Source organism: Filicampus tigris, chromosome 5 (genome assembly GCF_054856515.1).
Source record: "Filicampus tigris isolate MCC_2025a chromosome 5, RoL_Ftig_1.0, whole genome shotgun sequence".
NCBI lineage: Eukaryota > Metazoa > Chordata > Actinopteri > Syngnathiformes > Syngnathidae > Filicampus > Filicampus tigris.
This window is the reverse complement of record NC_141221.1, coordinates 16,436,480-16,452,500: the sequence shown is the minus strand read 5'-3', so window position 1 is coordinate 16,452,500 and position 16,021 is coordinate 16,436,480. Positions and strand designations below refer to the sequence as shown.

The 16,021-nt window shown below is 40.6% G+C and overlaps 4 protein-coding genes and 1 long non-coding RNA gene across 6 annotated transcripts in view; 3 read left to right on the top strand and 2 right to left on the bottom strand.

The window, feature by feature from the left end:
- The window catches only part of LOC147147517 (uncharacterized), a 3,924-nt gene extending 3,479 nt beyond the window's left edge, over positions 1-445 (top strand). The window contains exon 2 of the mRNA XM_086029874.1: positions 1-445. This exon is cut by the window's left edge and continues 1,391 nt beyond it. The gene's annotated coding sequence lies outside the window, so the exon portion shown is untranslated.
- The window catches only part of LOC147147516 (uncharacterized), a 9,880-nt gene extending 1,513 nt beyond the window's left edge, over positions 1-8,367 (bottom strand). The window contains exon 1 of the long non-coding RNA XR_015086726.1: positions 8,232-8,367. This is a non-coding gene — a long non-coding RNA (uncharacterized LOC147147516). The remainder of the gene's footprint in view (positions 1-8,231) is intronic.
- On the top strand, positions 1,197-9,362 carry LOC147147515 (uncharacterized). Of its 2 annotated transcripts, XM_086029872.1 has the most exons (3): positions 1,197-1,464; positions 5,528-5,812; positions 8,683-9,362. In XM_086029872.1, exons 1-3 carry the CDS (start codon positions 1,287-1,289, stop codon positions 8,706-8,708), a joined length of 489 nt encoding a protein of 162 aa, XP_085885998.1. In that variant the 5' UTR covers positions 1,197-1,286; the 3' UTR covers positions 8,709-9,362. The 2 variants fall into 2 exon arrangements, with proteins under 2 accessions (XP_085885998.1, XP_085885997.1); XM_086029871.1 differs by lacking the exon at positions 8,683-9,362 and having other exon boundaries at positions 5,528-7,666.
- LOC147147513 (uncharacterized) lies at positions 9,022-15,981 on the top strand. Its single transcript, XM_086030236.1, has 2 exons — positions 9,022-9,073; positions 11,108-15,981. Exons 1-2 carry the CDS (start codon positions 9,022-9,024, stop codon positions 11,752-11,754), a joined length of 699 nt encoding a protein of 232 aa, XP_085886362.1. The 3' UTR covers positions 11,755-15,981.
- On the bottom strand, positions 13,370-15,761 carry LOC147147514 (uncharacterized). The gene is made up of 2 exons (XM_086029857.1): positions 15,584-15,761; positions 13,370-14,985 (listed from the first exon to the last, which is right to left on the bottom strand). The coding sequence occupies exons 1-2, from the start codon at positions 15,669-15,671 to the stop codon at positions 13,460-13,462; spliced, it is 1,614 nt and encodes a 537-aa protein (XP_085885983.1). The 5' UTR covers positions 15,672-15,761; the 3' UTR covers positions 13,370-13,459.
- Positions 15,982-16,021: the final 40 nt, after the last annotated feature.

Sequence of the window (16,021 nt, the reverse complement as noted above, 5' to 3'; positions counted from 1 at the left end):
TACATAGGTTTGTTTCCGAATGTTTGCTGCTAATGTTATACATTAACGGCTACATTATGCCGCTGTCTCTGTGTGACCTATCTCTTTGCTGCTGTAACACTGAAAATTTCCCCATTGTGGGATCAATAAAGGCCTTCTTCTTATCTTAAATGAGCTAATGTCAGCTGATTGAATTGGTCAGGCCCAAGGTACAGGTATCTGCTGAAAAAATGTCAATTGACGTCATTGATTAATTGATTTTGACTTGACTCGATTACATTTTACTAGACTGCAAAAAGTCTTCAGGCATTCACCCTATGCTATAAATCATCTTCATTTGTACTCCATCTTTTTTCATCACTGAGGTTTTGTATCTGATTGGTAAATAAACTATCATAAAAAAATAAGTTACAGAAAGTAAAATTATTTATTTTAGTTGACATTTGTGTTTTTTTAAACACCGTAAATAAATAGATGATTCTTGATTTTTTTTTTTTTTCTCTTTCAAAGCATTTTTTAAATCACGTTTAAAAACGTCTTATTCTTGCACTGTTCATTCTTTTAGTAATTTGAGAAAGCTACTTTTTATTTCTTCACTTTGCTTTTAAATGTATTCAACTCATTTGCTTGTAAATTATTTTAAATGTCAAACTACTTATGTGAAGCACATTGAGTTACCTTGTATATGAAATATGTTATAAATAAATTAAGTTGCCGTGCCTTGCCTCGGAGGAAGTCGTGTTATCTGCTTGGTAGGATGTTCATGACGCCATTCGTGTTGACGGTGGTTCTTTCTAGCTGTAGCTCATCTATGCCCCCCTAAACTTGATGTATGCCATAGTCCATCATTCTAACAAGACCTTAACCATGCATGCGTAATATAAGCGTTGTGTGTCACAGGGGGGTTTTCAGTTACCTGGGCGCTCTTTTGCGGACATCTATACTGTCTCCTAGCTCAAATCAAATATGTCTTAACCTTCAGATTTGGGTCAAGAAATCCAAATACCAGAGCAGTATAGCATAAAAATCATACAAGGTATCTAAGAAACAAACAAAACAAAAAAAACAAGATTGTTTACGCCATGCCTTTTGTCAAATCTGGAAAATTGGTAGGGGTTGGGTTCGACAGTACAGTATCTGAGCTGTCTCCAATGCCGCCACAAGGTGTCGCTCATATGCTTTGCCCGCCACTCTTTACTGCTACCCAAGAGAGCAGAGGCGGAAACCAACCTCTCGGAAACACTCCGGACACGCGCGTAGTACATCTCGTGTTCTTGTGTGCTCGTCGTGCCGTCCAAAACATCAAAATGTTGAAAGATTTAGTCAAGGAGCGACTGACAGCAGCCGCTGACGAAATCTTCGGACTTTTTGAAACGGCGATCGCGTCGTACGAGGAGCAACTTTGTCGAGCCAGAGAGGAGACCGAGCGTCACCGACGACAACTGGAAGCTGTTTGCAAGACTCAAATTGTTATACGCATGGAAGGTCTGGTTACTAAATTTCTACTTAAATATCTACAAAGGTTTATTAGCCAATACGTGTTTGAAAAACTCCACTTTTACAAAAAGGGGGGCCCAGGGTGTTAGGTGTTGGGTGAGATTTTTTCAGCACATTCCCGATCCAAGAAAGGTAATAAAGTGTCAAGCATCGAAACATACGTAATATGTACGAGTAAATATTGTATCGTGAGATCATGTTTTGCCACAAATGTGTAACTGGCGAGAAAAACAAATTGGCGGCAGCCATCTTGATTTCCGATTTAGCCAATCGGAACGCTTACTTGGCGTCACATGACGATTCGTCGTGTTCAAAATCACAACGAACCTAAAAACTATATAACAGTACTGTATATCATTCAATTAAGCTTTATTTTAATCACTTCAAAGGAAAGCACTGTGTAAAGAAATGTTAGTCAATAAATTAGATCCCCTTACGAAGGAGCAATAAAATAATGAATAGCCTACAAATAATATTAGATACATGTGTTTGCATCTCACTGGGTGCCAAAGGCCAAGGAGAAGGGATGCGTTGCAAGCGGTGATTTAGAAATAAGTCAAGTCTGCGCTGACACAGACAAAATATATGTACTCAATGTAATTGCTGAATTGATACTGTTTGTTCACTCCTCGACCTGGTGAGCAGAGGTGGGTTTTCGAGTCACATGACTTCACCTGAGCTAGTCGCCAAATTCAGCACTTGCGATATTTGCTTTAATAATATTTATGAAACGCTCGACTTGACTTAAACTTGCTATTAATGATACTCAACTAGGCTTTGACTAGAACTACATGAAGTTTACATTTGAGAATCTGATTTTTCAAAATAGTGTTTCCATATGTTTAGTTTTTGAACAGTTTTTTACATAATTTCATAATAATCGTAATAATCATGCTATGCTCACAATAACCAAATTGTCCATTGAGAAATGATCTATTCACTAATTTGACAGTATTTGCAGCGCTACCAACCTATAGAAATTAACTTCCTGGACAATTGATCTGAAGTTAAAAAAAAAATGTAATATATAACATTACATAACACTGCAGCGGGACTGTGTATGGGGCAGCGTTACAGTACATCCATCCATATACAGTATATACATGTACAGAGAAGGCCAAACGGAGCTGCATTGTGTTTTTGTAGATCTGGAGAAAGCTTATGACAGGGTGGAGAGTGTGGAAAAGAGGTGAAGAAGCGTGTACAGGCAGGTTGGAACGGGTGGGGAAAAGTGTCAGGTGTGATAGAAGAGTTTCAGCTAAAATGAAAGGAAAGGTGTACAAAACTGTGATGAGAGCAGCAATGTTGTTTGGTCTTGAGACAGTGTCACTGAGGAAAAGAAAGGAGACAGAGCTGGAGGTGGCAGAAATGAAGATGCTGAGGTTCTCTATGGGACTGACCAGGGAAGATAAGATCAGGATTGAGTACATCGGAGGGACAGCACATGTTAGAGGTTTTGGAGATAAGGTCAGAGAGGTCAGACTGAGATGGTTTGGACATGTCCAGAGGAGAGATAGTGAATATATGGGTAGAAGGATGCTGAGTTTTGAATTGCCAGGCAGGAGGCCTAGGGGAAGACCAAGGAGGAGGTTTATATATAATAACTAAAGATACAGCCATACTAATAGATAATATATTCATTAATAAAATTGACTATGAAATAGTAAGTGGTCTACTTCTAAATGATATAAATGATCACTTGCCTGTCTTTGCAATTAATCAAAATGATTTCAACAAAAAAATAAAACAAGTAATGTATACATCAGAAACACGACTTAGAACCAAACGTACCATTACTGCCTTAAAATCACCTAGAAAATCAAAAATCAAACAGGAATAACACACAAGAAACATGGAGAATATTAAATCATATAACAAGAAATGGCATTAACCCTTTAATGGCCGGGCCAAGAAATTGTCATTGAAAAAAAAAATCCTTACATGTGCTGGTTATTAGGGACACGAATAACAAAAAAAACATGAACATTAAAAAAAAATACCTAAAATTGTAGTTTTTATAAACCTGTGCCAAACTGCATCGCTGGCCAAACTGTGACAAAATGCGTTTTGGTTACAAAGTATGCAGAGCCATGTGAAATCTTGCTTTTAGATTATTTATTGGCTATTTCAAAAGAAATCTTACATCAAACTTGCTCGATTGGCCACAAACAATAAATAAGCAAAGAAATTTGTCCTAAAATAGCAATACTTTGAACACTGCTTTGGGATTCAAGCGACATCAGTTGTCCTTCTTGTGGTATGTTGCAAAGCATGGATTGCTTGACCTGAGACAGAGGAAGATCATACATGTAGGATGAAGTCCCACTGCATTGCTAAGGAGGGTTACACACTTGTTGTCATTCTACTTGACTGCGACAATCCCCTCTGACGACCTGTAGTCAAATTCTCCGCGGCCTTTCTTGTTCAGCTATTTGTCCTTCATCAAGAGAGCTCCACCAGTGCACTTTTCACAAGCTGTGCCGATGCATTTCACACCAAAGCTTGATTCCACATCCTTGGACAGGCTGTAACCGGTGAAGAAGTTGTCGCAAAAGACAACAGACAGTCTTGGCTCAGGGATGGTCTTGCAGAGGGTCCACACCGCTTTGGCTCCTAGCAGAAGCTTCTTTTCTTCCTCACTTAGTGTGACATTGAAGGAGGTGGAGGCTCCTTGGTAGAGTAGCAGGTCGTGGATGATTCCAGAGGTACTGGCCCGACTGTAGATCTTGAAGCCAAAACGACGAGGCTTGTTTCGGATGAACTGACGCAGATTTCCTGCTCTGGTGCCTGTGTAAGGAACCATGACCTCATTCACCAGCTGCTGGAAAGTAGATGGGATTCCGAGGCGCTGCTTTCGCAAGATGTCAAACAGTGAGCGCATCTAGCGGAAACGATCGGGTCTCTCTGCAACTCGCTGGTTGTCATTGAAATGGATGAAACGACGTAGCATCTTGAAGCGGTTTTGTGACATGATTTCTGCAATCATGGGGACATGTGATTCCATGACCAATAGTCTTCAATGCAGGAAATTGAAATACTACCATGAATAGTAACATAGCCAGGAAGTGTTCCATCTCTGCAATGCTTGTGTTGATTGGATCTCCCAATTATTGAGCAGAATAGAGATTGGTATGGTAGACAATGTGCCTGATCATCTCATCCGTGAAAATCGTTTTGAAGTAAGGAAAAGGTGTCTTCACTTCTTTAGGGAGGTCAAATATTTTTTCTGGAACCAGGAATGACTCAACTCGATAATTGATCTACAGGCAAAAAGTGTTGTGGATATTCAACATGGTCCATCAACTTGCCTTTGTCTACAGAAATCAGAAAGGTTCAGTGACTAATTCACACTGACACTTTATTGTGATTTTTTGTTTTGGTTTTTTGTTTCCTTCGTGTTTTTCATGTTGTTTATATGTTCAATAAAATCAAAATCAATCAATCAGATCAAGAGGCATGGCACCTGGCCAGGATCCGGCGGCCCCCGGGGTAAGCAAAGTTCAAATGTGCAGTAATTAGGGTGGTCTTAGAATTTGAATTTAGGGGGCGGCATGGCTCAGTGGTAGAGTGGTCGTTTCCCAACCCAGAGGTTGTGGGTTTGATCCCCGGCCATTGTGACCATGTCGAAGTATCCTTGAGCAAGATACTGAACCCCCAGTTGCTCCTGATGCTGCGTCATCAGTAGGTAGATGAGGTACAATGTAAAGCGCTTTGAGTACCCAAGGTAGAAAAGCACTATATAAGTGACAGCCATTTATGGATGTAATGAGGGAGGACATGAAGGTAGTTGGTGTGAGAGAAGAGGATGCAGAGGACAGGGTTAGATGGAGGCAATTGATTCGCTGTGGCGACCCCTGAAGGGAAAAGCCGAAAGGAAAAGAAGATACTCAGTAACTTAATCCCACCTCTGGTGCTTAGGTTGGCCACGAATATCTCTAAAAGCTACAGTATTTATGTTTGGTAAAACATCACTTTTGCCAGTCTGACGTTACCCCACATATCATATTTGGCCTATGTGAGCTGGACTGTTTGTGTTGTTTGCATCCCGTAGATGTCCAGAGGCTGATTGTTCATCAGGCAGAACATCCCCCTCAGCTTCAAGAACATCCACAGCGCCCCCAACAACAAGAAGAGGAGGTGGCCAATGTGAGTGTGTTGCCACTGAATGGCGAATCTGTGGAGGAGTATAAAGAGGACCCAGCTGAGCTTCCTCATCACAGTCCCAGTGGAGACCAGCGTGGGGAATCGGCTCCAGAAGACCTCAAATTTCCACCCATACAAAATGAAGGCGTTGAACAAGAAGGCGTGCCTGTGAGCAGCAACGCAGACCATGAAGGTGACAGCAGACAGTCGGAGTGTTCTAAAACTAAGGCAACTCCTGTCAAAAACAAAACAACTCCTGTCAAAAACAAAACAACTCCTGTCAAAAACAAAACAACTCCTGTCAAAAACAAAACAACTCCTGGCAAAAACAAAACAACTCCTGTCAAAAACAAAACCCCTCCTGGCAAAAACAAAATCCCTCCTGGCAAAAACAAAACCCCTCCTGGAAAAAAGAAATCTACTCCTGGAAAAAAGAAAACATCCCAAAAATACACGAAAGGCCCAGCACGGAAACAAACAAAAAAAAACAGCTGCCCAATTTGTCGTAAAAGATTTACCCGACCCGGACATAAGAGAAGACACATGAAAATACACACAGGGGAAAAACCCTTTCGGTGCTCAGATTGTGGTAAAACATTCTCTCGAAAGGAACATCTGGAAATACACACGAGAACACATACAGGAGAAAAACCCTTTGGTTGCTCAGTTTGTGGTACACATTTTGCTAGAAAAGCAAGTCTGGATAGACACGTGAGAATACACACAGGAGAAAAGCCTTATAGTTGTTTAGTGTGTGGTGAAAGGTACGCTTATAGCAACAGTTTGACTCTACACATGCGGATACATAATAAGTAAAAAGAAATCTTTGCTAATCGTCCCCCTTAAAGCTGTGACATCCTAAGCAGATCATGTATTGATCATGTCTGAAGAGCTATTAATGCTTTTTAGCTATGCAGTGCCAAGGTGGGACGGTACTGGTATGGTCCGTGCTCTATTTTTGGGACCTGATGTCCAGACGTGTTTGCAAAAAAGAGGAGACAACTTCTTCCACTCAGGGTTATAATAGTTTTGTATATTTCAATGTAGTTACTTTTATTTCATTTTGACTTTTGCTGTGGGCGGCACGGTGGTCGATTGGTTAGCACGTCCGCCTCACAGTGCAGAGGTTATGGGTTCGACGGCCCCGGCCTTCCTGTGTGGAGTTTGCATGCCCCCCCCGCGCCTGCGTGGGTTTTATCTGGCTACTTCAGTTTCCTCCCACATTCCAAAAACATGAATGGCAGGTTAATTGGACACTCCAAATTGCCCCTGGTGTGAATGTTTGTTTGTCTCTGTGTGCCCTGCGATTGGCTGGCAATCAATTCGGGGTGTCCCCCGCCTACTGCCCGAAGACAGCTGGGATAGGTTCCAGCAAGCCCGCGACCCTTGTGGGAATAAGCTTATAGATGATGGATGGATGGATGGACTTTTGTTGTTTAACTTCTCTACCACCTGAGCCGTGCCATTGATTGACAAAGACGAACACGAATGACATTTTCGCTCTAATTATAGTTTTAGTTCGTTTTATTAAAATTAGATGTAGTTTCAGTTAGTTTTCGTTTCTTAGTAGAATTTTCGTTTTATTTTATAATCTAAACAAAAATGTTTTGGGTTTTTTTCAATTTTAGTTGCAGTCTTCTAATCCGTTTTTGTTAACTATCACAACTTTGCTATAAATTCTGATATCTGGAAGAATAAAATTCAGATAACTGATTAATCGTCCAATTCATTAAAATTGATCCCTTACTACTTACAACAGTAAAGATGTAAATTACAGGCAGAACAATTGGCTGTTTTACAATACTTTGTCCTATAATATTTGTTTTATTTTACAACAGAGATTTTTTTGTTGTTTTTTTTTGCCTTTTGTGGGTGGGGTGTCTGTGTGTTTGAATGCCATTACCTCTATCTTATTTTGTATTGTGTTAATGTTGGAAAGAAAAAAAAAGTCTGATAATTTTTGCTGATTTTGAAAGAGCTAATATCAGTTATGTAGTTCATGTGGACGTCATCATTTAATTGATTTTGAATTGCTGTATGGGTTGCGCGTCACAGGAGGTTTAAAGTTACCTGTGCTGTCCCTCTGAGGAACACCTACTGCAGGGGTGCCCTTGTACGGTCCTCAGGAGCCCCTATCCAGGCCATTTTATATGTCTCCCTCCTCCAACACACCTGATTCAAATGATCAGCTCATCAGCAAGCTTTGCAGAAGCATGATAACAATCCTGATCATTTGAATTAGGTGTGTTGGAGGATGGCGACATATAAAGGAGCCTGGATAGGGGCTCTTGGGGACCATACTAGGGCACTCCTGCCGCAGGTGTTCCTCAGAGGGACAGCACAGGTAACTTTAAACCTCCTGTGACACACAACCCATACAGCAATTCAAAATCAATTACTTGATGAGGGGCTCTTGAGAGAGGACTTGAGCAGTGGGCACCCCTGATCTATAGAGTAATCTGTTTTAAAACAAATCTTTTCTTTACGGTTTAATCTTCAGATTAGGGATCAGGAAAGATGAATACCAGAGCAGTATAAGATAAAAATCATCAGACCTGACGGGCCTGATAACAACAAGAAGTGTGGTTGTACAGAAACGAAGGCAAATCTACCTATTGACTGGACCTCTCTCATGCTCCGCAAAGGTTGATCTTGCACTTGCTGGCTTGAAATCAAGTTGTCTTTGTTCAATGAGCTTGTAACAGCCCAGTCTTCCTTCAACATCACCACCTCATCATCGTCTATCCTGGAAAGGAGATGAGCCTTAAGGGTCTCTGGCAAACAGGCACATGCACACAACCACAAGTTGGTGCTCAAGCACCTGCCATTTTACCTCAGAGGAAAAAAGATCCCTTTTTTTCTGCAGTCCAATTTTCTCAATTCAACTATATATATATATATATATACATAAAAGACCTTTTCAGTTGAGTTATATAGGAGACACTATCAAATATTGCCTTGCTACCGTGTACGATGTAATAGTTTGTTGGGGGGGGGGGAAAAAGCACACTCAATAAAATCTTAAAATCTCTCAAATTGTGCTTCTGTTTTTTTTCCGGAAAGTGCGGAAGCCTGGAATGCTGAAGTAAAGAATTGCGGAGGAGCTCACGGTGCGGCATATGAAGGATGTGTAGCGCAAAGGCAAGCAAAGGGGCACAAAGGATTCAAATGTGGTCTCATTTGCTGAAGCGCTCAAGCGAGTAAGGATGGAGGAGGTGAAAAGTGTACATTGCTCTGTAAAGGGACAGAGTGGAATAGGGCAGAGGACAACCACTAGACAAGCCCAAGTGCGTGATGAAGTAAGTTCATCTGATCTACTTGACAAAAAGATAGAGTAAATTCAATACACCATTTTTTCAGTGTAATGACTAAACTATTGCTATAAGCAATGAAAAGATATTAATGGAAGTGAGAGAAACAACAGCAAAATTGGGTAAACTGAAACTCTACCTAGGTATCAATTTTGAAAAATGCGAGAGCAAGTGGTGGTGTTGCTCTTCTACTCTATTCTATGATGTTTCTTACATCAAAGTGTTTCTTTTTTATCTTTGTATTAAAGTCCTCACTTTTTTCAAATTGTCATAGAAGAAGGTTATGTATAGTTGTCCCTCCGTCATTATAACACCATCGATTTGTTGATCGATTTTTACAAGTTTAGAGACCTACTGATCAGGTAGTAGCTCATACTTGAAACATGTTGTCACCTCACCAATATGTTTGAATAAATGATTTTTTTAAACGGGCAAAATGTTATCAATAGGAATCAATATTTAGAGGTTGTCAAAAGAGGATTGAAATTTTACACATGTGCAAGATATTTAGGATTCTCTCCATATCATGCGATACATAGTGCTTGTAATTCGATCGATCGTAAAGCGACACTTGGACGGGCTAAAAACATTGGCACTTACATAATAGGCATGCATGTAAAAACGACATCAGTACTAAAATTCACCCCCCTAAAAGAATCCGAAGTGATTTAAGGTCTTTTTTGGGATGAGCTTGACGATAAATTGGCGCACCCCCTTTTGGAGCTCGGCTTATTATTTTTTCCGTCTCAGCTGTCTACGTTACAGCAGGGAGCCCAGCATTGTACTATTGCTTGGTTTGTCCGTTCTGTTGTCTGAAATTGCCGCCAAAATTCAAATGAAATGTGAAAATAAAAAAGCATTCTGCAAAATACTTTGGCTCATATGTGCAAAAACCATAATCACCTCCACAAAAGAAAAAAACACGTTCCTGTCGCTTCTTCACTGAAACAGGCTGAAGCGGACAAGAGCATGAATGTGCACACGAACCCTAGTGGTGACTGGCTGTAGTTTTCGGACAATTAGCTACAGTAAAGTTTTGTTAAGTCTCAGGAGGCAGACTTTGAATGGACAAATTGTGATCGGGCCCTGATGTAACTCCCACCAAGGCATGGAGGGAGGAGAGGGGGCGCGGCCAAATTGCTCATTACCAGGAGGCCTTATTCAAGGCGTCAGTTTTGGATTGATCTCTCCAAAACAAATAGAAAAAAATCAAATGGCAGGCTAATATAATTTTACCGATTAAAAAAAAAACGGCTGGATGATCCCTTTGAATAATGTGTGCTATCGCAGCACTGGCAGGGCTGTCACTTGCGAATATTTTTAGAATCTATTCTATAAAATTACTCCATCGATTTATCGAATAATCAGATACAATTTGATTTTACATTGGTGTATTGCACAACCATTTCCCCGTTGGCTGTTTATTAACCAATTATTATTTATTTGCTATTGTTTATTGATATAATAAACAACTAAACAATCAAGCAATATGGTTATTATCACCAACCTTATAAAATACGATAGAATACAGAGTTACATGGTCAACAGCACTTCTATAGCACTCTTTCTACGCTAAAGCGCTTTAGAAAGTCTCACATTCACACACACATTCATACACTAACTACAATTACTTTGCAAGGTCACTGTGTGTTACGTAGCAATTAACAATGTTGAAGAATCATAAAGTGTTTAGACTTTAAAAAATGTGTTAAGTGAAGTCTACAAAGATTATTTTACTTTTGAAATATAAAAACAAGTAGGCCGTTTCAGTGAATTAAAAAAAAAAAAAAAGTTAAGTCAAAAAGAAACGTCATTCTTCCAATTAAGTAATTGGCAAAAGCAGTTGTCCGCTTTATGTGAAGTGGGATTCTCTGCATCTGTTGACTGTTAAAAATAAAGTCACATTTTATCTAACTCAGTTACTTCTATGCAGTAAAATAAACGTGACAACATTTCTCTTGACCTCGTCATCCGCAAAGGACTTCACATCACCGCATCCTGTATTGTTGATAGCGTTCTCTGGTCACAATTGTCTGCTGTTGCCGTACAATATATCTTGAATAATTAAAACTGTTGTTCAGTTAGAAAAAAAATCAACATCTATGTGGCAGTAGTTACAGTAACATAACAGACTTCATTTTGTCCTGCAGACGTTCAGCTTGCTGATTGGTGGTCAGGAAGAACTTCCCCCTCAGTCGGAAGGGGGGGATCCAGTTTGGAGGAAGAGGATCTGCTGCCTCTCCAAATCAAAGAGGAAGAGAAGTACCCGCAGCCCTCCCGCGGGAAGGAGGAAGAGGAGGAGACTGAAATCAGTATGTTGCTACTGTCTGGTGTCTATACGAAGAGCGAAGATTACCATAAAACGCTCGAGTGGTCGCAGGTTCATCATGGCAGTCCAAGTGGAGACCACCATGAAGGACCACCACCAGACGACCTCTTAGCTCCACAGTCAGACAGCGACAGCATGGAAGAACCTTTGAGAAGCGACACAGACTGTGAAGGTGACAAGAAACAGTCAAAATGCTCTGGGAAGGAGACAACTCGTGGCAATCAGGAAACTTCACAAATGTTTACAAGATGTTTAACCAGTTCACTTTGTGCCAAAAGCTTGGTGAAAAAACGACATACCGGTACTATTGGCCACACGAGAACACACACTGGAGAAAAACACATTGCTTGTTCAATTTGTGGTAAAACATTATCTCGGCAGACAAACATGGTGAAACACATGAGAACACACATAGGAGAAAAACCCTTTTGCTGCTCAGTGTGTGGTGAAACATTCACGCGAAAGGAGCATGTCATCACGCATGAGGACACCTGAGAAAACACGAGAGAAATCCTCACTTTGGTGGGACATGTGTAGGGTCATTTCTGAACTCTGCTGTGTGGTGAGGAAGATTAAAGCGACACTTATATGAGCTTAACATTGGCACTTTTATAATAGCTTAGCATGTAGAAATGACATCAGTGCTAAAATGTGTCAATCTTCATGTCGCGGGGGTTGCCTCCCAAGCAGTCGCGTGCATTGTCCCGATGCCGCACAGCTTCGGCGTGAGGGTTAGCTAAGACCTCATCAAACACCGGGTTTGTCTTGAACGTGCGCATGCATCATCGCGGACCGGCATGTGCTTTTAGCCGAGTGTGGCCGCAACGTGCCATTTCGGCTGTTACATTCCAAATTGGACGGCGTGTTGTAAGTCAAAAAACTGGGGCCATTCCTCAATCAAATAAATGTCCAAATTCCCACTTCAGTCTCTGTAGATATCCTGACTGGTGTTAAATGCCTCGCCCATCCTAACCGTGATCAGCAAAGAAGCAGTGTTTTTTTGTTGTTGTTGTTTTAAGCAAAGAAGCAATGTGAGCTCGTTCAGCATAAATCTATGTACCTCTGCTTACTTCTACATTTCCTCATTCTTATATAAATCAGCCACGGAGAGGTTAATCCTTTTGATATGTTCAATTGGTCATTAGTAGGGATGTCCACATAAATTTTGGTGCCAATTGATCACCGTTTTTGGATGTTAACTTATAAGCAATGAAAGTACAATGATTTCCAATGTCCGACCGAACAGTGGTAGGGGCGCGGCCATTTTCCTCATTAAAAAGAGGCGTTATTCAAGGCGTCACTTATTTCCCAATTCCTCCAAAATGAATGGATAAAATAGAAAATGACAAATCTAAAAAAATATACAAAATTAACTTGTTCGTGAAAACATGGCCATCTGACCCAAGTATCCCTTTAAAGCGGGAGTCAACCCAAACATATTTTTTTCAAGAATATGTCCCCAGCAGGCCCACTAGTTGAAACACGGTATTATGATTAATTTTGAGTTTGTGGAATATAAATTAAGCAGCAAAATGCACTTTTTTTTAGCCATCTCCGGGGGCGGCCATTTTGTCTTCTGTCGACTGAAAATGACATCACAACTGCTCACAACGACCAATCGCGGCTGACCTGTTTTCTGAATCTGAGCCGCGATTGGTGCTTTACTTAATATTTGAATCGGATGAAAAATGTGGAAGGAAGTGCAGGACAAAAATGTGGTCACAATAAAATAGAATATTCATAAAGAATAGTAAAACAAATACATGCCTCAGCCTTCACATAATTACTTAAAACAATAAAACATTAAATAAAATAGGCAAACAAATTTACAAAAGACAGTTGCAGTTATTTCAGACACTAAAAATACTGAGTTTACCTGGGCAAATTTTCATTTGTGAATATAAAACTTGGTTGGAAATTTGAGATGAGTTAAATAGTACAGATAGGGTCTATGTGTTGTATGTAGAATAAGCAACAGTGACGTCAATGGCTGTCATTTTGCGATAGTGCTAACAACCCAAGGCCAGAGGAAAAAGGAGGAGCTGAAAAAAGTTCAGTCTGTATCATCTTGATAGCTAAGTCCAAAACAAAAAAAACACATGAGAATGGCTTATGGTGATCCATGCATGTTTTAATGCTTTTTGAACCTTATAAATGGCATTTACACGTTGAGAAAACATTGAATAGAATGAGATTCCATTTATTCATCTTCACTTTTGAATGACATTTTATTCACTGTGTTGTGTTTCCGCATGTGTTCTATCAAACTGCCCTTATGAGCGTAGCTTTCACCACACACTGGGCAACTAAAGGGTCTTCCTGTGTGTGTGCTCATGTGTGTTACCACCTGGTCCATCTGAGAGAATGTTTTACCACAAATTGAGCAATGATAGAGTTTTTCTCCTGTGTGTTTACTCATGTGTGATTGCATGCCTCCTTTTTGAGAGAAAGATTTTCCACAAACTGAGCAACTGAAGAGTTTTTCCCCTGTGTGTGTTCGCATGTGTGTTGCCAGGTGTGGCTTTTGAGAGAAGAGTTTACCACAAGTGGAGCAACTATAGGGTTTTTCTCCCGTGTGCGTTCTCGTGTGCGATACCAGATGTTGCTTTTGAGAGAAGATTTTACCACAAGTCAAGCAACTGTAGGGTTTTTCTCCTGTGTGTCTTCTCATGTGAGTCACCATAGCTGCCCTATGAGAGAAGGTTCGGCCACAAGTTGAGCAGCTGAAAGGTTTTTCTCCTGTGTGTTTTCTCATGTGTGATAGCATACTTCCTTTCTGACAGAATGTTTTACTGCAAAATGAGCAACTAAAAGGTTTTTCTCCTGTGTGTAGCCTCATGTGTCCAAGCATTGTTCCCTTCTGAGCAAATTCTTTTCCGCAATGTGAGCATTTAAAGGGTTTTTCTCCTGTGTGCATTCTCATGTGTGCTTGCATACTTCCTTTTTGTGAGAACGTTTTACTGAAAACTGAGCAGCTGAAGGGCTTTTCTCCTGTGTGTACTCTCACATGCTCCACCAGCGACCCCTTTTGAGAAAATTCCTTACCACAATGTGAGCAACGAAAGTTTTTAGTCCCTGTGTGTGTTTTCATGTGTCTGACCAATTTTGTTTTATTAGCAACTCCTTTACCGCAAATTGAACAGGTCAAATGTTTATTACGCGTTTGTGACGTTTTCTTGTTGCCAAACGTTGTCTCCTTTTCAGAGCGTTTCGACTGCCTGTCGTCACCTTCGGAGTCTGTGTCGCTCCTCAAAGGTTCTTCAGTGTCGTCACTGTCTGACAGCGGAGCTAAGAGTTTGTCTTGTGGCGGTCGTCCACTTGGACTGCGATGACGAAGCTGTGACCACTCTAGTGGTTCATCTCCACTCTTCACAGAGACAGCAGTCAGTGGCACCTTTCTAACGTCAGCCTTCTCCTCTTCCTCCTTCATGTGGGCGGGCTGTGGATCACACCACTCCAAATTGGAGCTCCCCCACTGTTGCTGAGGTGGAAGTTTTGTTGTCAGGTGTTGTAGTGAGCTGCTGTCATGAAGCTGTGACGAATCGGCTAGTTTGTCTTTGTCTCCTTCGTCGTATTCACTCTTCACAACAACGACAGTGAGCGGTAATTTAGTCACATCACGCTCCTCCTCTTCCGCTTTAATGTGATGGGGCAGAGGATCCTCTGCTTCTGCCTTAACATAACAGGACATTGATTCCTCCCGGCATTTAGTTGGATGCTGGACATCTGGAACATACAAGTGACACACAATAGGACCTTCAAACATTCTGGTTTTGGGCGGCTTTTTTTTTTTGCAAACTAGTTCACACATCTGGTTTAAATTACTGTCATTCATATCAACAAAACCACTAATGCAACTTTCTTTTTTCCCGAAAACACCTCCAAGATTTCAAAACTTTCACATCAATCAGGTAATAGAAACTGGGAAAACAGTACCTAAAATTTATTATGGAAAAAGAACCGTCAAAATCATCTAAAAGTCAAATCACTATAATTATCGGAATTACATATTTTTGTTTGATTCTGTCACAAATGAAGTCAATTGATCAATTCGCATGCATTTTTTAATACGCCGGTGGCTGGGTCTCTTGTGAAAAGATCTATCTGACAAAGCTCGTATCGTGTACATCAATTCATCTTTGAAATTTAACACACACAACTTCATGTTAACGACATCACTAACTCTCATCTTTCATAGCGCAATTGCAATTACAATCTTGATCGCACATAGCATAATCTCAGAAATACGTGCTCATCGTCGGACAGTAACAGCCGTCCCAGTTATTTTTTTTACTGACCAAAAAGGGAAGACTAGTAAACAGACCTTGGAGGATTTGAGAGGAAAAACATGTTTTCTGTTGTTTCTCGTTCTCCTCTCTTGCTGAACAAAGCTCTCTTTTGGACATTTTCATAGAGTTAAGAGTTCACCGCTTCACCCTCGCGCTTCGTCTTCGTCTGCTTCAGACGACGCCAACTTCCGCATTTTCTTCTTCGGTGGTGGTAAAAGCAAGCAACACCGCCCGCCCGCCATCTTACGGCGGTATTTAAGGACGATCCCAAAAGTGCCAAAATTATTAAATGAATGTGTCATTAATTATTTAATTCTTATAATGTGTGTACATATTACATTATTCCTATACAGGTTTAGTTGTAGTGTCGTTGATACGGTGTGGAAAAAATGGGGATAGTAAGAAGAATTTTTACCAGACTGTTTTGTATTTTTGTACCAAAGAAACACTTATGTAACAAAAATACTTGCAAT